The 25,155-nt window shown below is 37.0% G+C and overlaps 2 protein-coding genes across 3 annotated transcripts in view; one reads left to right on the forward strand and one right to left on the reverse strand.

Moving 5' to 3' along the window:
* The window catches only part of LOC132117897 (RNA-binding protein 10-like), a 31,107-nt gene extending 11,110 nt beyond the window's left edge, over positions 1–19,997 (forward strand). The window contains exons 6-23 of one of the 2 annotated variants that reach the window (XM_059527242.1): positions 465–538; positions 4,843–4,929; positions 5,559–5,619; positions 5,718–5,861; positions 6,860–7,020; positions 7,100–7,197; positions 7,366–7,453; positions 8,273–8,465; positions 8,547–8,620; positions 8,753–8,840; positions 14,613–14,704; positions 15,991–16,167; positions 16,280–16,438; positions 16,784–16,846; positions 18,041–18,217; positions 19,050–19,115; positions 19,264–19,352; positions 19,458–19,997. In XM_059527242.1, the coding sequence (XP_059383225.1) occupies positions 465–538; positions 4,843–4,929; positions 5,559–5,619; positions 5,718–5,861; positions 6,860–7,020; positions 7,100–7,197; positions 7,366–7,453; positions 8,273–8,465; positions 8,547–8,620; positions 8,753–8,840; positions 14,613–14,704; positions 15,991–16,167; positions 16,280–16,438; positions 16,784–16,846; positions 18,041–18,217; positions 19,050–19,115; positions 19,264–19,352; positions 19,458–19,533 (1,967 nt within the window). In that variant the 3' untranslated portion in view covers positions 19,534–19,997. The remainder of the gene's footprint in view (positions 1–464; positions 539–4,842; positions 4,930–5,558; positions 5,620–5,717; positions 5,862–6,859; positions 7,021–7,099; positions 7,198–7,365; positions 7,454–8,272; positions 8,466–8,546; positions 8,621–8,752; positions 8,841–14,612; positions 14,705–15,990; positions 16,168–16,279; positions 16,439–16,783; positions 16,847–18,040; positions 18,218–19,049; positions 19,116–19,263; positions 19,353–19,457) is intronic. The other variant, XM_059527243.1, reaches the window with a different exon arrangement.
* A 2,140-nt stretch (positions 19,998–22,137) lies between these two features.
* Positions 22,138–25,155, reverse strand: part of LOC132117898 (FERM domain-containing protein 4B-like) — a 46,915-nt gene continuing 43,897 nt past the window's right edge. The window contains exons 22-23 of the mRNA XM_059527244.1: positions 24,083–24,218; positions 22,138–23,472 (exon numbers count right to left, since the gene is read on the reverse strand). Coding sequence (XP_059383227.1) covers positions 23,385–23,472; positions 24,083–24,218 — 224 coding nt within the window. The 3' untranslated portion in view covers positions 22,138–23,384. The remainder of the gene's footprint in view (positions 23,473–24,082; positions 24,219–25,155) is intronic.

A 25,155-nucleotide genomic window follows, 5' to 3' on the forward strand; every position in this document is an offset into this window, starting at 1 on the left:
GCTCTCGCGTCTCGCACAACAAGACATTATTTTAAACATTATGCACTTTTTGCACCGATTATGCTCGATGAACCCTCTTGTGGGATCGGGAGAATTTTCGAATTTTGATTATTTAAACACATAATTTGAATTTAGTTTTTCACCCATTTTGACAGCCCTAGTATATATGGTTCTCAGATGTTAGATTCAGACATCTCATAGTTTTATCTTACCCACATTTTCTAATAATTGTCTTGTTCAATTAATGTTAAATTGGCTGGTGTAAATAGCAGAGGGACGAAAACGTCCATCAGTTGTAGAAGTTTAAAGGCAGCAGTGTGATGATTGGTTAGAATACTAGCTATATATCTCTTTCTACAATCTCTGTCTCTTTCTTTCTCCCTCTCTCTCGATATGAAAACACTAACCCCTCACTGCGTTGTTGTTGTTCTGTCATTGTGGCCCGGCGACGGCTGTGTCTCCAGGTCAGAGCAGAGGATTCGCCTTCGTCGAGTTTAATCACTTGCAGGAGGCCAGCCGCTGGATGGAGACCAACCAGGTCACTTCACACTGCACACACGCATACACACTACAAGTCCACAAGTGTATGGATATAATATACCCTTTACGTCTGGATTCCTTATGATTTCACAGATTTCGCCATCTCTTAAGAATGAGGTCTGTCTGTTGTCTGTCTAGCACAAGTATTGGACACTGCTACTAGTTTGGTATTTTCTGGAAATGTCCAAGTTCAGTATAAATTCAGCAGCGTTTCCCCTGAAAGCTCAGTTTGTGTGTTGTAATATTGGATGTTTTTAAGGCTTTTTTTATTAGAGGAGATCCTTTGAAGTGATGAGTAAAGCAAAAGTAAATCAAAAGTGAATATTTTACAATTAGGTTTAATGTAGGGCTGCACAATTAATCAAATTTCTAATCCCGATTACAATTATAGGTGTCACAATTATGTAATCATTCAAATTGGCAATTAATCGTCCACTTATGTAAGTCCACTTCTGTTATTCTGCATGCTTAAGATGCGTTTTTTTCTTCTTTCTACATGTTATTTTAAGGGTTTTTCCCATTATTTTAATTCTAGTATAGAAATTATAAAATTATAATACCATTCATATTTTTACTTTTTTATAATTTAAAGAAGAAACCAATCCGAAGTATAGTTGACATTTGAGGCTTAATGCTATAGAAAAGCCCTAAAGGTTTTTCAGTTCGTGTTTTCAGCTTGTTTATTTTCATATATAAATATTGAATGCAGTTGCACCAAATAATGGTATAAACGTTATTCAATGTAGTAAATTGTGATAATCGTAATTACTAATCGCAATTACAATTTTAAGGGAATAATCGACAATTATGATTTTTGTCAATCATATAGCCCTAGTTTAATGTTAAGGCATCACAGTGAAGTGTTACATAGACCAAGGCATCACAGGCTGAAGTGTTACATAGACCACAGTATACAAGAAGTAAAGATGCTGAAATTAGGTTTGTAAATGTATTCATTATTTTTAAGTTTACTTATGGTGCACTCATTATAGGGACGTTCCCCTCAAAATATCTGAAGTAAACCTACTTGGCGAAGATTGCAGCTTATTCTGACTAAGAACTGGCCAATTGGACAGGAAGAGTTTGTTTGACAGTTACAATTTGTGCTAATGATGCCACAATAATAGACCATCTGGAATATAATCTGATCCAAATAATGATGCCTTTGTTTCCCCTTACAATTGCACAGAAAACTCTGGAGAAGACTGAAGAAAACTAGACTTTGACCAGAAGTCTTCACAGAAGTAACAAGTACTTGTTACTTCACATATAAAAACCGTTAGAAATTAGCATGGATATCGAATGTTCTTGCTGCTAATGGAGAGAGAAAATGATAACTGAATTTTCATTTTTGGATGAACTATTCTTTTAAGTAAAGTAGGCAACGAATACTTAAACCTAAACCTCAGTTTGTTTCATGCTGTGCACACTGATTTCTGGTATTTCTGGTATAGCAGCCAGATTTTGAATTGACTATTTTAGCCAGTGCTTGCGTGTAGCATGATGAAGATGGTTTGTGAATGGACTGTGGTTGGTCTGTAGTCTAAATGGGATTTGAAATGACAAACTTTAAGTTACTAGCCCAAAAACTGATGTTAAAAATGCTGAGAAAATGTTGTTTTTGTATTGGTTGAGAATAATGAGGTGCTACACAGCAAATAGTTGAACATGGAACAATATCTAGGCATAATGTTTTATCTACACAAGTACAGGGTCATGTTGTTTGTCTTTATACCAGGCCTATGAAGTGCTCAAAATCAGGTAATTGGTCAGTTGTTGGTTTTCTACAAGTCTTCAGTTATGTTAAGGATGTTTTATTACAACCTGAATTCCGGAAAAGTTGGGACGTTTTTTAAATTTTAATAAAATGAAAACTAGAGAAAAGACTTTCAAATCACATGAGCCAATATTTTATTCACAATAGAACATAGATAACATAGCAAATGTTTAAACTGAGAAAGTTTACAATTTTATGCACAAAATGAGCTCTTTCAATTTTGATTTCTGCTACAGGTCTCAAAATAGTTGGGACGGGGCATGTTTACCATGGTGTAGCATCTCCTTTTCTTTTCAAAACAGTTTGAAGACGTCTGGGCATTGAGGCTATGAGTTGCTGGAGTTTTGCTGTTGGAATTTGGTCCCATTCTTGCCTTATATAGATTTCCAGCTGCTGAAGAGTTTGTGGTCGTCTTTGACGTATTTTTCGTTTAATGATGCACCAAATGTTCTCTATAGGTGAAAGATCTGGACTGCAGGCAGGCCAGGTTAGCACCCGGACTCTTCTACGACGAAGCCATGCTGTTGTTATAGCTGCAGTATGTGGTTTTGCATTGTCCTGCTGAAATAAACAAGGCCTTCCCTGAAATAGACATTGTTTGGAGGGAAGCATATGTTGCTCTAAAACCTTTATATACCTTTCAGCATTCACAGAGCCTTCCAAAACATGCAAGCTGCCCATACCGTATGCACTTATGCACCCCCATACCATCAGAGATGCTGGCTTTTGAACTGAACGCTGATAACATGCTGGAAGGTCTCCCTCCTCTTTAGCCCGGAGGACACGGCGTCCGTGATTTCCAACAAGAATGTCAAATTTGGACTCGTCTGACCATAAAACACTATTCCACTTTGAAATAGTCCATTTTAAATGAGCCTTGGCCCACAGGACACGACGGCGCTTCTGGACCATGTTCACATATGGCTTCCTTTTTGCATGATAGAGCTTTAGTTGGCATCTGCTGATGGCACGGCGGATTGTGTTTACCGACAGTGGTTTCTGAAAGTATTCCTGGGCCCATTTAGTAATGTCATTGACACAATCATGCCGATGAGTGATGCAGTGTCGTCTGAGAGCCCGAAGACCACGGGCATCCAATAAAGGTCTCCGGCCTTGTCCCTTACGCACAGAGATTTCTCCAGTTTCTCTGAATCTTTTGATGATGTTATGCACTGTAGATGATGAGATTTGCAAAGCCTTTGCAATTTGACGTTGAGGAACATTGTTTTTAAAGTTTTCCACAATTTTTTTACGCAGTCTTTCACAGATTGGAGAGCCTCTGCCCATCTTTACTTCTGAGAGACTCTGCTTCTCTAAGACAAAGCTTTTATAGCTAATCATGTTACAGACCTGATATCAATTAACTTAATTAATCACTAGATGTTCTCCCAGCTGAATCTTTTCAAAACTGCTTGCTTTTTTAGCCATTTGTTGCCCCCGTGCCAACTATTTTGAGACCTGTAGCAGGCATTAAATTTTAAATGAGCTAATTAAGTGCATAAAATTGTAAACTTTCTCAGTTTAAACATTTGCTACGTTATCTATGTTCTATTGTGAATAAAATATTGGCTCATGTGATTTTAAATTCTTTTAGTTTTCATTTTATTAAAATTTAAAAAACGTCCCAACTTTTCTGGAATTCGGGTTGTAAAGGGATACTTCCTCCAGAATGACAATTTGCTGTTAATGTATTCACCCTCAGGCCATCCAAGATGCAAGTGACTTTTTTCTTCGTTAGAAGAGAAAATAAGATGTTTAGCTGAAACCATGGTCCTTTTGTGATGAAGTCAATGGCTAATGTCATTTAAAGAGTCAAGAAAACATATACAGGCAACACAAAATGAATACCCATGTGTCTCCTGCCAATATATTGAGGTCTTATGAAGTGAAACAATCAGTCTGTGCAAGAAACTGAATCATTTACAACATTATTATCAGTAATCCAGAACCTCAGACAGATGGTCCGGAGTGATTTGTTCACAAACAAATCATTCTTCTGAACTGTATCTTTTTGGATTTACGTCTTAGATGACCCAAGGGTGAGTGAAGACAGCTATTTATTTAAATTTTTGGGTTGTTTATCTCTTTAATGCTAGTATGAAGTACAGCTTGAAGAGGAAAGTTTTTAAATTTATTTAGAGAAGACTTATTTTTGTCTCAGGTTCTTTATTTTACATGTCCTTTCATCGCTGTATGAATTTGCTTTTGTGAAACTTCTGTCTTGGTGTTTTATTTGTGGCTTAATGTGGGTATCCAGGGTGGGCAAGAGTGAGCGGGACCTGTTTTTGTTCCCCTGAATGGGGGAGGTTGAGGCTTCTGGCCAGAGAGGGTGTCTGCACACACTCTCTCACACACGTCTTTCTGAGTCCTCTCAAGCTGATGGTGATATCTGTCTTCCTCTCTCTCTTTTATCCAGTCTTCTCCTCCCCTCTTGTGTGAGATGAGGTCTCAAGTCTGCCAATTCCACCCTGAAAATGAAATTTACCCTCTTTTTTGCCCCCTCTCTTCCTGTGTCTCACTTTCAGAGAGTGCTCTCTATATTGGGACAGCGAGTCTCTATGCACTACAGTGACCCAAAGCCTCGTGCTAATGAAGACTGGCTCTGCAATAAGGTCACTTTATTTCAGTTTAATTAGTTGTTGAATAAGTATGCCTTTAAAAATTAAAATTCTGTCATCATTTACCATCATATTGTTCCAAACCCATATGGAGATATCTTTATTGAAACATGAGAGATATTTGTCCATTGGCTTTCAAAAAGACTTATAATAAAATTAATCCATATGATTGAGCGGTTTAATCCAAGATTTCTGAAGAGACACTTTCAGATAGCATTGTATGATTGAACGCCATTAGATTTGGGCTTTTATTTACATATAAACGATCAATAAATATTCATAGAGCACAGCTGTTTACTATATTTATATATTTAAATATTACAATTATATCGATTATGTCACAATAATTGATCAAGTGGAAAAACATACAAGTAATAGTGCATTTTTTGTATATTGATTAACATTTATGTCAGAAACAAAGGGATTCAAAAGACTTGGATTAAACTGCTCTATTCACATGGAATACATTTACGATGTGTTTATAAACTTTTTGTTTAAACTTTTTGTTATGGATTTGGAATGACATAAGGGGAAAATAAATTATGGCAGATATTTAGTTTGTTTTGTCCTTTAATTAAACAAAACGTTCTTGTGTTTACCCAAACATCTGTTTCGATTCACAGTGTGGAGCGCAGAACTTCAAACGAAGAGAAAAGTGTTTCAAATGCGGAGTTCCAAAATCAGGTGTGAATTCAAATTAATTTGTTGCAGTTATTTGTGACAGCATGGTAAAAACATGGCTATGAATGTAAAGCCTTGTGCATATTGCCCTTTGTTTTCAGAGGCTGAGTTGAAATATAGTTTACCTCTGGGGCAGTTAAAGGACTCAGCTCAGGGTTTACTGCCCCTTCCAGCCATATACCAGACAGCAGCTCCACTAATCAACTTCAGTTCCTCGTCCTCGGCTGCAGAGGTGGCCAATGACAGTAAGTTAGACACACATTTATAGGGATGGTTCACCCAAAGATTTAAATTCGCTGCTAATTTACTCGTCCTCAGGCCATCCAAGATGTATATGACTCTTTTCTACAGTAAAACAGTAAATACGTTTTTTCATAAAAGTAAATGGCTACCGTCACTTAGAGAGGCAAAAAAGCATATCACGCCACACAAAATTAATACCCATGGCTCCTAATCATATATTGAGGTCTTATGAAATGAAACGACCAGTCTGTGCAAGAAATGTAATGTTATTTACAACATTATTACTGTAATCCAGAGGCTCAGAGCCTTTTGATGGTTTTTCATGGTTTATGTAAAAAGGTGAGCTAATGAAGACAAGTTTATTCACTTTATATGCTTTAGGCAAGTAAAACACCTGCTTTTTACATGATTATTGGGTGCTTTGGGCCAGGGGCGGAGCCAGACGATGTAAACATTCGGGGCTTAGCCCAAACCTAGGGGGTCCGAGGAGCATACTCCTCTGAAAGACTGAGAGGAAATGAAACAAAGTTTAAGTTATTTAAAAAAAAACTAAAAGATTCGGGACTTTTGACAAAACATTTGGGGCTTAAGCCCCATTATCCACCCCCCCGCTCCGCCGCTGCTTTGGGCATTCGTGACGTCATTGTGTGATTACATAAATTAATCAATGATTTGAACTAGTTGATTAAAATAAACGGTCCAAGAGAAGCAGTTCATGGAAAAGAGTCCAATTTCCACATTGCCTGTTACTGCACAGATCATTTTGCTTCATAAGACCTCAAAATATCATCAGGATCCATAGGTATTCATTTTGCGTTTGACTCTCAAAGTGACGGTAGCCATTGACTTGCATTTTATGAATCACCAGATGAAATTCTGAAGAAAAAATAATAATTGTTTGTGGGTGAGTATTTGAACAGCAAATTTTCGTTTTCGGGTGAACTATGCCTTTAACACTTTCATCTGGGTAAGACACTGTATTCACATCTATCCTCTTCAGCCTTGATTTTGAGGAATCTGGGACCGCATACAACACTGGAGGCCATTTTGTCTGCTCTGGCCCCGTTTGCTACTCTCTCACCTTCAAATGTACGGCTCATCAAAGACAAACAGACGCAGCTCAACCGAGGGTTTGCTTTTCTGCAACTCACTACTATTGTGGTAAGACAATGACAGTACATCTGGCTACAAACCATATGTGTAAGACTATCACGAGCAGGTATTATATTGTGTGTTTTAGGAGGCTTCTCAGCTTCTTCAGATCCTCCAGTCCCTGCGGCCTTCTCTCTCTATCGATGGAAAGCTCATTTCTGTGGAGTTTGCTAAGGGCTCCAAACGGTACGAGTTCATGCTGTTCTGATACTGATCCTGCAGCGTTACGCTGACGTCATAGTTGTGTGATAGGAAAATGCAGTGAAGCCACACATGAGAGAATGTGTACAGTACACCTCATTACTGTAATAATGTATGGGGTAGAGTTTAATGAGTTCACTCTCTGTCTCTCAGTGATGTTTTTCTGACGGATGGGAATCGGGTGAGTGTGGGGTCAGTAGCGAGTACAGCTATAGCTGCAGCTCAGTGGGCCGTCACTCAGGTACACACAACGCAGGCAAACTATACTTGATTAACTACATAAATACTAATATGGATGAAAAAATGAACTTTAGATGTCGAATGGTTTAAAATGAAAGTGCACACAGTGGCAGCAGAGTACATCAATGTTAGTTTATTCTGCTTATGCCATAGTTACCACAGGTACATTTGTCTAGCTGAAGATGTTTTTGGGCTGTGACTGTTATTAGTTAAAAATGCACAAAACAGAAGTGGGGAACAATTCTGTGATATGTAACTGTTATATTCAAACTTGGTTCTATTTCATCTTAACCAATCAGAATCAAGAATGTTTAGATTAAACTGTTGTTGAATATTGCCATAAAACTGTACTAGCCATTTCAAGTAGTGATGCACTGATTTTTTAAAAAGAAAACACTGAAACTAAAATGTAAGTTACAATTTGCCAAAATCTGAAAGTGAAAATAAAATGGTAGTTAGTAGTTTAACCATGTTGTGTGCATAGACAGACACATTCAAAATGTGCCATTGCAAAAGCACAAATTAAAGAGATAGTCCACCCAAAAATGAACGACATGAGGATGAGTAATTATTGACATTCATTTCATTTTTGGGTAAACTATTGTTTTAAAAGTCACAATTTTTGTCAATGATTTTGACCCTCCCAAACAGTTCATGTGAAACCAATAAAATACATACAAAATTTCCCCTATGCATTTTGGTGCATCATTATTTTCAATGTTTTCATAATGGAAAATTACATATTCGTCAAAAAGTCTTTAGTTTATTAGTAAATAAAATAAATCAGTGTTGAGATGGTGACCACTGGTTATTGTTCCAGACGAGCCAGCTCTCTGCAGCAGCTCAGAGCGGTGATGTCAGTGTGCACCAGCAGGGGGCGGCAGCAGCTGTGTTTGGGCAGGAGCCCGTGCAGGTCTTCAGTGCAGAGGCGCAAGCCTTTAAAGGGCCAGTGCCTGCGCTACTGACCAGCCACACAACATTAGGTGCTACTGATGGAGGAACAGCCTGTACAGGTATAACCACAGCTCACGTACATCTGCTGTAAGCACACGAGTCTTGTATTGCAGTAAGTGTGAATCTGTATCTGTTCACAGGAGAAAGAGGTGCTACCTCCATATTGGCGCTTGCAGCATCCCAGACCACTACAGCCTCCACACAAGCCCATCAGGTAGTTTTCTGTTATTCCTGTTCATTCAGAAGTTGATTTACTTTGTTACAATTAAGTTTCAAGCTTTTGCTTTTCTGAAGCATTAATTGTCATTCTTTTACTGTGTGTGTGTGTGTGTGTTTTTTTTTTAAGGCCCTGGTGGAAATCATTGGGAAACCTCAGCCTGCTACCCCAAACCAGCCTGCCACACCTGGAACCGCTCTGGAGTGCCAGCAGTACCGTAAGCACACCACCCACCTGTTCAAACCTGTAAGACCTTCGTTCATCTTCAGAACACAAATCAAGATATTCTTGATGAAATCCGAGAGCTTTCTGACCCTCCATAGACAGCAACACAACTGACACGTTCCAGGCCCAGAAAGGCAGTAAGGACATCTTTAAAATAGTCCATGTGACACCAATGGATCAACCGTAACTTTATGAAACTAAAAGAATATTTTTTTATGCAAAGAAACAAACATATCTTTATTTGATTTGTGTTGCAAACAGGGTTGGGAATCGGAAATCGATTCCAATTCCAGAATGAGATACTTAAGGTCAGAAATCGGATACTTTTTGAACACTGGCTGGTTATGCACTTGCTCAAATATTGTTTTCGGATCATTTTTAAACCAAAAAAAGTTAATGACTACAGCTTTAAAGATCACAAACATGATTCAAACAATGTTCTATTCCTAACAGTGATTCATCTTTATTTGATGTTTGATACAATGTTGTGGTTCGTTCTTGCAATGTACGATTGCAGCAGTGAACATTAAATCTGTGTTTGCGCTGCCGCTGACCTAAAGAGAGCAGCTTCACAGTCTTTTCACCCACACAGTATCATCATTTCTGCGTTACAAACATTCAAATAATCACAGAAGTACTGGGATTAAAGTTTGTAGTTTGGATATAAACTCTGATGTGTACGGTAGCATTCAAAACAGAGTAAATCACATTTTGAGAGTAATTTGAAGCGATAAGCACAGAGGTGGGTAGAGTACCCAAAAACTGTACTCAAGTAAAAGTAAAAGTACTTCTAGAAATATTTACTCAAGTAAAAGTAAAAGTACTAGTCTTGAATAGTTACTTGAGTAAGAGTAAAAGAGTATCGGATAAAAAATCTACTCAAGTAGTTAGTTACTAGTTACTTTGGGTCATATATACTGAGCCTATTTTTATTTAGATATATAGATAAAATGTATGTAATGTATGTGTGCGTGTATAAATGTATATATTTCATCAGCCTTTACTCCAATTTATGTAATTTATTATAAAACCCTGTCTGTTTACTTAAGTAACAGATATAGGTGTCATGCCATAACATATTTTTAATACGACTGACTTTATATTAAATGTGAATTTAACATTGAAAGTTAATGTGATATAAATATTTCTACTAATCTTTCATTGTTCAGAAAGAGAGCAAATAACATTTACATTATTAAAGATCATTTTCACTGACAGTCTAGATTTCAATCACTCTCAGAAACTCCCATTAAAATCACTGAAACTGTTAACACTGTGAAATCAATATCTTAATTAAAGATTCGTACACACATCTGCACTTTGTTGTTCCTGCGAGAGAATTCGCCAGAAAGAGGTATTCAGTCAGTGAGCGAGTGAAGGAAGCACCGGCATTTCAGCGATGACTCATCGGAACACCTCTGATTGGCCAATGCTTTAATAAGCTCAAAGGAATCATGTGTGATTGGTTATAATGCACAGCGCTGTAAAAACACATCTATCTCTGGCTCAGCGCCAGCAATCGATCACAGATCTGAATTTAGCAGCTGATGACATGACTTGCTGAACGTACTCACGCCGGTGTGATTGTATTAAAATTAATAAAATCTTAATCGGCTATTTTTTGTCTTTTGGAAGCTGCATTCAACTTGACTCCCCTCTGTTATAAGCCACACACGTACAACAAACTAATGTCACAGTGGTATCGTGTACTGTAATCGAATGTAGCCCAAGTTATTACCTGTTAAACAGTAGACAGCACACGCGGTGTTCATCTAATAAGGATCTCCAGCGCTAGCAAATAATAGCCTTTGCAGATTTCAATTCAGTGCAGTTCCATAGCCACGTTTTCAACGCTGCTGATGTTAAACGTTACAACTCTGAGTGAACCGCTTCAGACGCTCAGCGCGTGTGCGGCAGCGAATTGAACGACTCATTCAAACTGATTCATGAACCAATTCACTCGTTTGCCAATTGGTTTGATCAAGCCTTTGAACAGAGTTGACTCAAAAGAAATGAATCATTTGCGAATGGGCATCGCTCATTGTCCAGAGAAAAGTAGACGGCGCGTTTGGAATAAACTGAAGCATTTATAACATTTATTGCATTAAGATAAAGTAACGAGAGGAGCGTCGCCCACAGTAACGAAGTAAAAGTACAGATTTTTCCCCAAAAATTTACTCAAGTAAGAGTATAAAGTACCCATCTTTAAATATACTCCGAAAAGTATTAGTTACCCCAAAAAATTACTCAAGTAAATGTAACGAAGTAAATGTAACTCGTTACTACCCACCTCTGAATAAGCAGAATCAAAATTGATAATATTCAAACTAATCCTAGTTCTGAAGATGAACGGAGGTCTTACGGGTTTGGAATGACATGAGGGTGAGTCATTCATGACAGAGTTTTCATTTTTGGGTGAACTGTACCTTTAACTTTTATTTGACCAAAAATGTGCAGTAAACTAGAACAAGAATGTCAACTAGTGTTAATTATGTCAGCTGTCTTTTATTTTATGTTAGTCCTCTGTCAAATGTCTTTTTTTTGTCTTTATCATTTTCAATATAGCCTCTTTTTGTTAGTCAAGGTTTAGTCTTTTTTTCTTTTGTCAAATAAAACTTCACGTTTTTATGCTGCCTAATGGTTAAACTGATAATCATAATTATTATGAAGATTACTGATTATGATTGTTGTCATTTGAGAAACTATATCAGAATGATTGTAGTTTCACCTACAACCATGCATAAGGTTTATTTGACCTAATTTCCTCATTTATTGTATTATCATAAATATAAACACACTTTATATTATAAAAATTGGTTAAAATCAAAAACTTCTCTCAAAAGCTAAACAGTGACATTCCTAATATTAATTGTAATTACATGTATGTCTTCCTGTTAAAACCTGTTAACCTGCACCAGAACGTCCTCGTCCTCAAAGCCTCTCCCACACGCACATGCAAGTGATTATGAATAGATTAAATGAAACAGGACAAATTTAATCTTGACAAACTATGTATCAATGTAAAGATCTAAGCCTCAAGCATCAAGCATCAAGACAGATCGCTGTTTTTCAATGGAAAGCTTATAAAGACTGTATTTGCTACATTTGTGTAAGCAGTACACATAAAAAAATAAACATTGAAAACGCTGTACATACCAGATCCGTCGTAATAACGAGTCATAAACACATCCACAGCTGTAAATCCCGGTTTAGTTAGAAGGGTAAGGGTCCACTGAACATCATCTCATGAAGCACATTTAGTCCAACGAAGCAATAACGTTGTAATATGGATCATAATTCCTTTGTTTACATTTCATTTCTTCAGGGACAGAATTGTTTGTGTCCGTTATGGAATAACTCACGGTCGGAAACTGCGTCTTGGTAGTAAAAACACGGCGTGGTTTTGCAGCGTACTGTGTCACAAACAGAATGAGACGATCCACCGGAAAAAAGAATGAATGAAAAATAGGCGGAAAATAGTTTATTTGAATTTGGCGCTCTCTCCTGAGAGCTGGTGACGCGCTCTGACGCACCTGTCAGCTGATGGAGGCGGAACTTACAGCGATCGCAAATTCCTGTCTTTCTTTTTATTTTAGAGAGTTTTTATATATGTGAGAGTGTGTTTTATGTTGAATGTGAATGTATGTGCATGATTACCATCTGTTTGAGTGCAAATCAGCCCAAATCAGCTCGCTATTACTGAATGGTCACGGCTATCAAAGTGAACGCGTCTATATCAAGCGTGCCGCACAAGCCCTGAAAAGTGAAGCCAAAACGTCTCGATCGCCCCCTGGTGAGTGGTCCTAGTATAGGTCATAAACCCCGCCTCCCCATGTTATTCAATGGGACGCGAGACCAACTAATCAATTAAATTACCCTTCAAATATCTTTTTTCTGAAGCTGTTTTTTGTCATTTACTGTAGTTTGTATCACGCTAATGTAAATTCAAGTGTTCGTTTTTAAAATAAGTTGTTTTTTAGATTATTAGATAGTTATTTAATGCTCTAAAAACGGTGGTGTGACGTCGTGATTGACAGCTCTCTGAGCCGAGGAGGCACTGAAGCGTCAACAGGCTTTTTTCATGATCTTCGGAGGACTGAGGAGATTGTATTTACCTTATTTTAATGAGATTGGAGTGGAACGGAGCAGAAAGAGTTCCCAGGAGCAGGACTCCACTTCCAAAACAGTGCAGATTACGGTATGTGCATTCTGCGAGGGAGAGTGAGGGCGGGGCACAGGGGCGGGGCCGTTGATTTCGCGGCTTTAAGGCTTTACTTCCTGCTTGCTACTGCGCATAGCTACTGCGCAGAACTGGTCCCTAGATCGCTATCTGCGCAGGCGCAAGTCCAAGATGTCAGCGCCATATCGGGACACTGGCAGCTTCAGTTTTGACCAATGGAAGAGAGCGAAGGCGAGTCGTCCATCTTTTTTTACAGTCTATGGTCTATATGAATAGGGAGAGTGGATTATTTACTTCGGCACATTTGTGTTATTACATCAGCACTTATTTGCATCGTAATTCATTGTAAAATATGCATCTCTAGCAATCTCAGGATGTTCTATATTGGCAAACAATGTTAAATCTTTTTTTATTTTTCTTATTATTCTTATTTTTCTTACTCAAATTATTCTTATTGTATTTTTCTACTGCTCAAATAAATCATTTATATGATGTCTAAGTTTATGTCTAGTGTTTTATAATTGAAAAAAAACTATGTAGTGGGATGTTTACTGACTAAATAGTTTGTAGAAGCCTTCAATACTATTGGGAAATATATTTTCTTATATTTGGGGGGGTGGGGGGTGTAGACATGGTCTCAGAAAAATATTTGCAGGAGTCTCATTTTTCATGATATTTTATTCAGATTTGAAATAGAAACTCATGAGACATGTGGCTTTCAACCCATTACTTTTCTAGATTGCTCCAGGACTTATTTCATGTATTTTTATATCAAATAAAAAAATATTTAAGAGTGGTAAAAAAAATTCAAGGCACTTCAGTGTCTATAACTTTTAATATTTTTGAGCATTATCAAATCTGGTTGATAAAACGTGAAGCCCAAAGGGTCTTCTTTCTAAAGACACCACAATTATGTTTGTAACACACTCAAGTAGTAAACTATTACAATTATAAGTTAGTTAGAGCACTTTCAGCTGTGAGTCCCATAATGGGGGGTGCTGACTAACAGGTTAAAATGACAAAAACGTGGTGTAGGTGCATGTTTTCAGCAAGCTCAGGATGCATGTTAGAATTTATTAATTTGTCATTGAGAAGGGTTGATGGCAGATTTAGTGACAGCAAACGGCGTACAAATACTGCCATGTGAAGAAACACACATTGGCTGCATTACACTTTCATTTGAGCCCAATATCTCAGTGGAGATGGTTAAACTAAATTAAATTAAATTTATGCATTTAGCAGACACTTTTACATTGCATTCAGGCTAACAATTTTCTCCTAACATATGTTCCCTAGGGATTCGAACCCCCAACATTGCGCTTGTTAACATAATGCTCTACCACTTGAACTACAGGAACACAAACTTACAAACATAAACTACAACTTAGTTCACTGAGATCATTGAGCACAATGTGTTAGTCTGTGTTTGCGATGAAGATCAGATGACATTTCATGACTGGTTAATGCAGAAAAGCAACCGACCCATTGGATTTAGAGTTGTTTTTAATCTAACCTCATGAATTCCGGTGCATATTCAGTTTCATATGAATGAGGTGCATCAGCTGTATTTCCTTTTTCCTGCAGCTGATCCTGACGTATCCACGTACCAGTACGATGAGAGCTCTGGCTATTACTACGACCCTCTTACAGGCCTCTACTATGACCCAAATTCACAGGTAATGAAGCCATCTGTGCAGCCTTACACGTTAGCTTGAACTCAGAACTCAGAAAGAGACACCCTATAGGGCACTATAATTTTCGCAATGTAGAAAACGTGGATGGAATCCCAGAATCCAGTCATAAAAACTGAATGTATTGCATAATGTGGAATGTCACAGAGTTTGCCAAGTTTAGGATGAATAAATCAAAAGTAGGTCAACACACTTTGTGAAAAAAAGATTTTTCTCCAGTAAGGGGGAGAAGGGGGATGTAACGTTTGGCAAATTACGCTGCAGCACATATTATTAACTGAGCAGACGGAGTGTCAATCGGAGAATACGGCGAACCTAAATAAAGACACAAAGTTGCTTGTCAGATTTCCCTAACAAGCAACCATCATTTTTAAAATAAGCCCAAAAAACCTTGACCCGTGATTTAAAAAAAAAAACATTTCACGCAACTTGACAAAAAAAGAAGCCCAAAGTCAGGTATACTACACAGACTTGGCAACTCTGATTTCACAGCCGAGCAGGAATTTCATTCATTGGCATCAGCGTTACGTTTGCAGGCCGTTCTATCAGAGGTCGTTGACAGCACATTTCAATTATTACATGGAAGTGTAAAATAATGTTATTAACCGCTTAATGGCCATTTCAAATTTTTGGTTCTGTTTGAAACTATAAAATTTGATTTAGTTTCTGGTTCTTGTTCTGTTCCTGTCAAAATTTTGTTTGGTTCCTTGAACCGGTTCAGAGCCATGAGTACTACTACTAATGCAATGATTATTAAAACATTATTTTTAAATGAATATTAACCAGAAGTTTTAGCAAAATAATGTAAATACACAACATAGTATTTCTGGGGGGGGGGGGTTGTATTTTCCACAAAAATCAATTAATTAGAGATGCTTTTGATTATTAGTATTTAATGAAACTGTTGAAATGGAATCCAGATAATTTATGGAAAACCGAAAAAAAATTGTACAAATTTAGTTTTTGTTAAACGTATTGCTGTGTAATATTGTAAGTTTCATGATTTTAATTAATTATACATGCTTTTTGATCAATTAAATTAAATGTAACCATTAAAATAGAGCCTAGAAAAAAAAAAACGGAATCTTGAAAAATTCAAATGTAAAAATAAATAAATAAATAAATTCAATTAGGGGGGGAAATCAGATGTATTTCATAGGGAGCAGGAGCAGGACACTTCTAGTTTTGAGGAATCTTGGCAGGAATCAGCTTCTTATTCAAGCACATTGATACTGAAAGTGTTGCTGTTTGTTTTTGTGGTGTTCTTCTAGTACTACTATAATCCCCATACGCAGCAGTACATGTACTGGGATGGGGAAAGACACACGTATGTTCCTGCCCCGTCACAGACGTCCGATGACCCCACAGGAGCGACCTCTGACCCTACAGGTGCTCCCAACAGCAGCAAGGACAAGAAGGACAAGCCCAAGAGTAAGACGGCACAGCAGGTACAGCCTCACTGCGTGCCAATCATCTGTGCTCGTTCAGGTTTATAGAGTGAGGTTTTGAAGGGATGTGATGTAAATTGAGTATCTCTGTTGTGTTTCTACTTCTCTTCAGATCGCCAAAGACATGGAGCGCTGGGCCAAAACTCTGAACAGGCAGAAGGAGAATGGGCGAGCACTGAGCACTAACTCTCGACTGATGGCCCAGGGGAGATCTGATGACCGACGGGAATCTGCCAGCGCTGATGCAGGCTACGCTGTCCTGGAGATGAAGGTTTTTACACGTCTGATTAATGCAAAGGCTCTTAAAATCCCACCTCTTTCATTTGTATAACTGATAGTGGTTGATCCGAATACTGCTGACCTTATTTGTCACATTGTTCTGTTGCATGTATCTATGCTTGTACATTTACTGGCTGTTCACTTGTCTCTTCAATAATGTTTGAATTATTGGCTAAGAATTGTTCCTGCGGAATCAAAGTATTTTTGTTGCATTGAATATATTCAATTTTTTTTGTAATTTCATTGCTAATCCTAAGAACAATCTGATGCGTGGCTCAATTACTAATATGATCCAAAGCGAGAGTAATAACTGATGGTGTTTTGTTCCTGTCCACAGGGGGCCCTTCTGGAGAGACCGCAGATTCTGCTGGAACAGATCAAACATCCCGAAGAAAGAGAAGTCCGTTCTGTCTTGCTTTTTCACTTTTCTTTGGTTTTGCTTTATTTTCATTGTTATAGTGTGGTGTTTGATTTTGTTTCATATTTTTGTTGTTTTGATATGCTTCATTATAGTTTTTGTTTCGTGTTGTTCATTATTTTACGTTTTTAACATACAAAGCAAGAACAGAGCAAACATCCAGAAGAGAGAGAAGTGTGATTTTAGTTTTTTATTGTTACCTTATGTTATGATGTTTGATTTTCATTCGTGTTGGGCCATTCGATGCCATCGTTGATGGCTGATAGATATCACGATGTTGAGCTGGTATTGGGATTCCTCCTGCAATCCACTATCAGTGGTGCTCAGGATCTGCAAATTTATTTTGGATTATTTCTCATCTTATGTTACGTTATATTTTTTGTTCAAGTATTTTTGTTTTGTTAAAGTATTGCTTTGTTGTGTTGTTGTTGCTTAATGCATTGATAAAAATCAATGAAAAATCTAAATCTAAAATAAATAAATAAAAATATTTTCAGATTCAAATTTTGCTTTAATATCATTGGCTTTGTTTTTTTTTTTATATTTGAAATATTTATATTTTACTTTTTGAACATACAAAGCAAGGAAGAGGAACCTCAAATTCTGATGGAACACATCAAACATCCAGAAGAAAGACAAGGTTTTCTTTCGTTTCATTTTTGTTTTGTTTCGTTTCTTGTTTTGTTTTATTTCATTTTATTTTCTATTTTGTTTAGTTTTTTGGTTTGGTTTGATTACCTAATGTTATGATTTTTGGTTTTCATTTAATTTAATAATGGATTTTGTTTTATCTTAAATTACATTATGGTTTTATTTGTTGAATTTACTTTATAAGTTTTGTTACATTATGGCCTTTTGTTTTTATATTTTACGAATTTAACATTATATACAAAGCAGTAAATATGAACAGCAACAATAATAGCAAAATAAAAAAAGAATCAACAAAACAAAGACCAAAGAGTTTAACACAAACAAAGCTGAGACATGGCTTTGTTTTACTTGTATTACTTTTTTATTTTCATGTGTTTGTGTTTGTCTTGTTTCCATTTTGTGCATTTCACCATGCGACTCACTACTTGCATCTTCTATGTTGTACTCGGTCCTTTTCTGTTATTGGCACGGCAGTGTTCAAAAAATAAATGTTTCTGTCTGCGGGTCTGGTCTCAGAGTCGGCAGAGTCCTCCTCAGGGTCTGGTGGCAGGATACAGTGGAGAGACAGACAGCGAGGAGGAGGCCGGAGAGAGAGAGGAGAGACTGACATACTGGTCCAAGCTGGCCTGTCTGCTGTGCAGGAGACAGTTCCCCAGTAAAGAGGCTCTGATCAGACATCAGCAGCTCTCTGAGCTACACCGGGTGAGTCCTGCACGGCACACGATGCCTTGACATCTGCCAACATCAGCCATGTCACTTCTGACTGCTCTTATACACCTTCTGTAAAGCTCCTTGGTCAGTTACAATTTTATCAAAATCGCATGAGATAACATCACAACCCACTGAATAGATGTATATCTATCCTCAGCCTGGCTTTCATTCTAGTCTATTGTTCTTCATGAGATTTTATGGATTTAGTTTATGTAAAAAATAAAAGATAAATAAATGGTTTTACTATTAACTAAAGCCAAATCTATTAAAAACCTTGTATATAAATTATTAGATTAAAATATAAATATTAGATGAAAAAAATCATTTCATAAGAAAATTGGAATTTAAATTTTAAAGTTTTTAAATTAAGCCTGAAAAAAAAAATATATATATATATATATATATATATTTTTTTTTAAATTAATTAATTTATTTATTTATTTAAACAGAGGAATACAAATTTCAAAAGCACGTTACAATGTTACAAATACATAACTAACATTAAAAGTGCAATATATAAAAATTAAGGTAATTTATATTTATGATAACAATATATATAAAAATACTAAAATAACATTGACAATATCTTGAACAACTTCATTAGCTTTGCACACAGCACGGGATTCCTCAGCCCAAATGCAAAATAACATTTGCGATAAATTGTTCAAATGTCTGATTTCAAATGTTTGTCTCATTTTGGTTCTATTTTTGGAGGTATAAATCATAATTGGGGCTGCAATAACTAAACACAGTACTCTGAATGTCAAATAAATAGAATAAAACAGTATGTTTGTATTGTTGATATTTGTTCATCAATGTTCAGCAAAACCTGGAGCAGAGGAGAGCCAGAGAGACTCAGTCAGACACACAAGAGCAATCAGAAACTGAGGTACATACTGCGCTCAGTTCTTCTGATACCTAACTACCATAAAAAATAAAATAAAACTACTTCCACTTTAACTGCTATTTCTTTCTCTGTAATTCATTGCTTTGACACTCTTGAAGTATTGACCTCTGGGTGGCGCTCTCCATTTTAGCTGAAATACAGGGACCGGGCAGCAGAAAGAAGAGAGAAAGGGGCAATCCCACAAGCACCAGATGCAAAAACGAGGAAATTCAGCCCTGTGTAAGTTAAACCAGTGCAGTTTACTGTCTGTCAAACACACCGCTGTCACAGACAGATATTTGGGGGTGTGGCTAATGTCTTATTTTTGCTCTTGCTCGTGGTCAGCAGTGGCGTGGGATCTCAGATGTTTCCTGGAAGGATGGAAAAAGGCTTTTTCGCTCGAAACCTGCCAGTGGAATAATACTGGTCTTTGGGTTTCCTTCAGTGCTAAACAAAATGCCTTGTGAGCAGTTTTTAATCATATGCTGCAGAACACGTGCAGCTAAGAGACCATCGTCAGGATTTGTCACAAAGATGACAATGATGAATATCAAATATATCTTACTTTATGGGATTCAGGTTAATAATAAAAAACAAAACAAACAAAAACCTCAGGACCCTGAGAAATACAAAAAAAGCTTCTAATGATAGCACACTGTTACTGTAAATACAGTCCAACTATGTGACATTTGTGGACTTTAGCCCATTGTTGGCTTCCCGGAAAGCCATTTGTGAATATTTATTGATGGCATGAATTTGTGAAACATTTTGCCTTTCTGGGAAGCTGTGAAAATGACGTCAGGGTGGAAAACTGGGATCATTCGGAAACAATTTCATGTAGTTTCTTCATCTTAATACATCTTTTTTGTCCCTTTTAAGTGTGATTTGAATAACGGCCATCATGGGCCCTGAGGAGACGCTTTGCTAGAAAGTGTGCTATGCATTTGCATGTCTTGTAAGACATGACAGTCTATGCAGAACTGACAGACACAGCCGTCTGTGTTAACTTGCACAGTAGACTAGACTTTAGTGATTATCTTGAGGAAAAGACACAGCAGATGATTATTGTTTACTTGTATGAATTTGTATTAACTTGATTTGCAGTGTATTAGTGCCATATTTTATGATTTAGACTATATAAAATGTAAAAGGCTATGGTGTAAAAAAGTGCATGTGTATTTAAGGTGGACAGAGTCAATTTATGAGTATGTCCTTATGAGCACTAAGTGCCATTATGTTTGATTTATTTTTGTTTTTATAATTTTTGGTTGTTGTTTAATGCATTGATAAAAATCACGTAAACGATTTTCAGATTCTAATTTAGCTTTAATGTCATCATAAAAGACTGAAAGCCCATTTTGTTTAAAAAATGGTTCCTAATGAAAATGATTAGCAACTCCCTTTATTGTTTTAAATGAACATAGAACACATTGTATGAATATTGAGAATGTGACATTTTGATTTTCAGAGGATTTTTTTTACATTTATGTCTAAATGAAGTAATAAAATCTCACCAAACCTGTCAAGAACGTCTCTGGGTTTTATTTCTCAAAAGCAAAATAAGAAAATCTGGTATACTGATACTCAATTTTATTTAATTAAGAAGAAAATGGAGCTTATGAGTGGATACGATTGTTCATATTGTATCGTTACATTATTTTCATTCTAGTTAAGCATTTTATGTGGAAAACAAATGTGAAAAATACTGTTAAAGAGTTAGCCACCCTATGAAATTTAAAGGGATAGTTCACCCAAAAATGAAAATGTGATGTTTATCTGCTTACCCCCAGGGCATCCAAGATGTAGGTGACTTTGTTTCTTCAGTACAACACACACGGAGATATTTAACACAAACCATTGCAGTCTGTCACAATATACTCTAATTTAAGGTCTCCATTCACATATGCATATATATATATATGGCAAAGAGACTGTCGAGTTAATTATATTACCAGTTGTGCAGCAAATTAACCTGCAACAAACATACCATTGACATAGCAGCATGAACTATTAGCAAGTGAAGTCTTGTTGGTTGTCAAACTAGAATGAATCATAAAAAGGTTTGTTGGATTAAGCGTCCTTGGAAAAACATCTTAGATAATGTCCAATATAAGCAAATGCAGGTAGGAAATACCTGTCAAGACATGTCTTAACACTTCCTGTCAGCAGCATTTTCCTTTATGAACCGACCAGGTCTGAGTCAGTTTTCCATCTGTAACTACAGAAGGGCAGTTTGAGAATGATGTCGTGATGTAAAAAGACTTGACTCAATACACTCCTCATTTTTTATTCACATCCTGCTGGAAAATTAGAGACTTGTGTTTTCAAGGAATGACTAGTTGATGGTTTCCAATGAAAGGTGTGCGGAGTCAGTTTTCACATTCAAATTGTACACTTTAAAAAAACACCAAACAACTTTCTAAAACGTGTGCTTTTACATCACATGCTTCTAAGCCACAAATACAGGAAATACAATCCGTACATCAGATGGACACATTCAGAGCAGGAGATCTGGGTGATCCTACATGGCACATGGGCATTTCGTTCATGAGGCTTAAAGGAATGTTTCAGACTCAAAACAGCTCCAGTGTGATCTGCGACAGCTTAAAAAAAAACAGTAATGCAAGACTAGGTTAAACATTGCAATAACACTTTACAATAATTAGTTCATTTTTAGGTAATGCATAATGCGCAATACATTTGTTACTGTATTTATTAATATTTGTTAATGTTAGGTTATTGTTGAATGCTACAGTAGTTCCATTAGTTAATATTAGCAGTGTTAATTAAATATTACTATACTAGTATGGTTTTGAATTAATTTTCTTTATTATTATTATTATTTATTTATTTTTATAAATTTTGTCATCTGCTAGGTAATTTTTCTAAGTTTTTTTTATTTATATTTAAATTGTATTTATGTATAATTTAGTTTTGTGTGTGTGTGTGTGTGTGTTTTGTCAAATTTTAGTGCTTTAAACTTATTTTAGGTAATTGTCAAGACATTTAACATTTTCACTTAAAGTTTAAAATGTAATATTTATATTTTATTACAGTTTTACAGCTCAAATAGCACAAATTTGTAAGAACAAAAATTAAATAAGTGCAACTTTACACATTCTCTGTAACATCTTACCTAGACGTCCTTTGTAAGTGCAGTTCTGTACATGTGTGTGTGTTTGGACACGCAGAGCACTGACACACACTGAGGAAAGAGCAAATGATGTACTAATCGACAGCATTCTTCAGATGCCGTTCCACAGCTCAACCTGTGCTGAACCGAAACATTCCTTTAAGAACATTGACATTCTTACAGTATTCTTTTTTTTTTTAAAGAGCAGAACAACTGACGCCTGGTTTTTCCAGGGTCTTGTATCGGCAGTCTTGCGAAGCTTAACTTCAATCAAGTGCTGTTCTAACAGGATTTGTGCAGGACAAAATATCTACAGTATCAACCAAGCAAATCACTCACTGGTCATGTAATGGTACACAATCAGAGTGCATATATGCACTTCTACAAGCACGGACAGCTCAATAAATAAAAAAATTAAATGGTGGGGGAAAAAACAGCCACTCAGTCATAATAATATTTACATTATTTTTGTTCTTGCAGTGTTTTTAGATTTCAATATTAATGTTCAAATCTATCACTGACAATGTAAAAAAAAAAAAAAAAGGTCCAAAAGGTCATGTGATATGGCTAGTTTCTTCACTCTCTCAGAAACTACTGTGTGAAATGACATTCACTTTAAGTATGCACATCTCGTTTGGTTGATTTATTTTCTAATGAACACTGATGCTCTGACAGTTCTGGGGATTTAACGTGTCATTTATTCAGCTAGACATGGCCACAGCTTTTCTCAGGAACACATCCCATTCTGAGGCACAAGAGAATCAGGTCCATGTTATCCACATCTGTCCGTAAGGTGCTTCTGTTTTCTTCTACTTTCTGTTGTGCCGGTATCTGGTTTGGTCCTCAATACAGCAGTTGTGTTTCTGTGGTATCAGCATGTGCTCTGTGACGGGACTGACCTGTGGAATCAGCTATTCCAAAAAGACACTTCGTTTGTGGATCGTTCCCTTCCTAGACGTTGAGGTCATCTTGTAAAAATCGAACATTTCTTTCATTGTTTCTTTCACTGGTTTAGAAGTAAAGCTCGAGGATTTGAGAGAGCATAACAAGAGCTTTTAAATCAGTACTGTCAGTGCAAGTCTCTGACGTGTACAGAATCAAATCATATCAGTGAAAGACGCCCTGTCCTTGTGTGCTCTTCAGTGGTCTGCGTCAGAACAGCTGGCCATGGCACCGAACACCTCTATTGGCTCTGATGTGTGAGAGGCGGCACTTTCTGATGGGAACCTGCCATAAGAAAATACCAACATTAAATATCAAATAAAATCAATTGGTGCTATTTAACAGGTTAAAGCTAAACCAGAGATTGTCTTACTATTGGAGAAATGTAACCGTAAATTTGGATGACATATGCCTTGATAAACAATCACATTATAGCCTTGACATTATTGAATTTCAGTCAGAATTGTGTGACTCTCAATCCCCATTTATGGATATCATAGGAATGAATGAGAAGTGTTATAAGTTGAATCCCATCTTTCGCAAACATTTCGTGACTTCTCTTATAAAACATTATTTTTCAGTGTAAAACATGTTGAAGGTTAGCCAATAGGCTGTGGATTCATTGAACGATAAGCTGTTTCCTCAAAAAGCTGTTTATTCAGCATAGTGAAGCCTCTCCTCCATTGACATCCATTAAAAAACCTGCCTCTGGTCTCCTTTCCTTTGTTCCACCAGTTTGGAAGGGTTAGCATTAGCCATTACTTTTTTTTCAGCTTGCAGGCTTGCCATAAACATATATGCATATCAAACCTAGATGGACTGAGGAATATACCCATTATGAATACACCTAAATGGCTGGTCTGTGGGTCTTGTCCAAAGTAGTTTTCTGTCTCACCTGTTGTGTGTAGGACTGCGACTGTATGAAGGACTGTAAGCCCCAGCGCTCAAGGGACCGTCTGGCAGTTCACCATCAGTCAGACCCATGGCTAAATGATTCTGCCAGTTTCCCCCTCCACTGGCAGTAGACGACACTAGTGAGGAAGAGAGGTGTGATATGGTAAAGTAACATTAACTTAAATTTCCTCATAAGAGAAGTTTATCCTTTAATTTGATAACTTTGTTAGTTGGTTAAGTTGTGTTTGATCAGGATTGGAGCTGAACTTTGCAGGAAGGTAGATCTCCAGGAAAAGGATTGGGCCCCCCTGCTATACAAGTCTTCAACCCTGCTCCTTGAAGGCCAATGTCCCGAAGAGTTTAGCTACAACTATAATCAAACAAACTTAAACCAGCTAATCAAGGTCTTCAAGATCACTTAAAAAAAATCATAGTCTATGTGAGCTGAAGAAGGTTGGAAATAAACTTTGGGACATTGGGTCTCCAGGAAAAGTGTATAAGACCTAGTTCCAACAGTATTCTGGTCTCCAGATGTGACTCGATTCCTTCCTTAAGTGCACATCTACAGGATTTTCTGGCCATTTTATTGACTACTTGATGAAAGTTCAATAATAGTACTAGCAATCATAGTACTCCGCGCTTTGATCCCGGGCCCCCATCAGCTAAGGATGGCCCTGGCTGCATGATAAGTTATCACTTATTCCCATAGCACAAGGGGTGCAGGACAAGTTACGTGCCAAAGTTTACTAGAATTTCAAATCGCTCTGGCAGTAGACAATAAATCAATATCTAACTTCCCGCTGGTCCATTTTCACTGTGCAATTTAATATAAATCAATTCCTATAGTCCTTTTAAAGTTGTTGACTACTGAGTTTGAAAGTAATCGTTTTGGTCATACCAGAGCAAAAATGCCAAAAATGGGGGACAACTGGACCTTTCGGCTAGAGGGTGGTCTGGACCACTCAGGAGTGATAATTCAGCTAAGGGGCCCATAATAAATGGTTTGTACAGGGCCCAACAATTGCTTACTATAGCCCTGCACCAGAACCTTGTATTTCGTCAGTTGTGTTGAGT

Source organism: Carassius carassius, chromosome 37 (assembly GCF_963082965.1).
Source record: "Carassius carassius chromosome 37, fCarCar2.1, whole genome shotgun sequence".
In the NCBI taxonomy this organism is placed as follows: domain Eukaryota; kingdom Metazoa; phylum Chordata; class Actinopteri; order Cypriniformes; family Cyprinidae; genus Carassius; species Carassius carassius.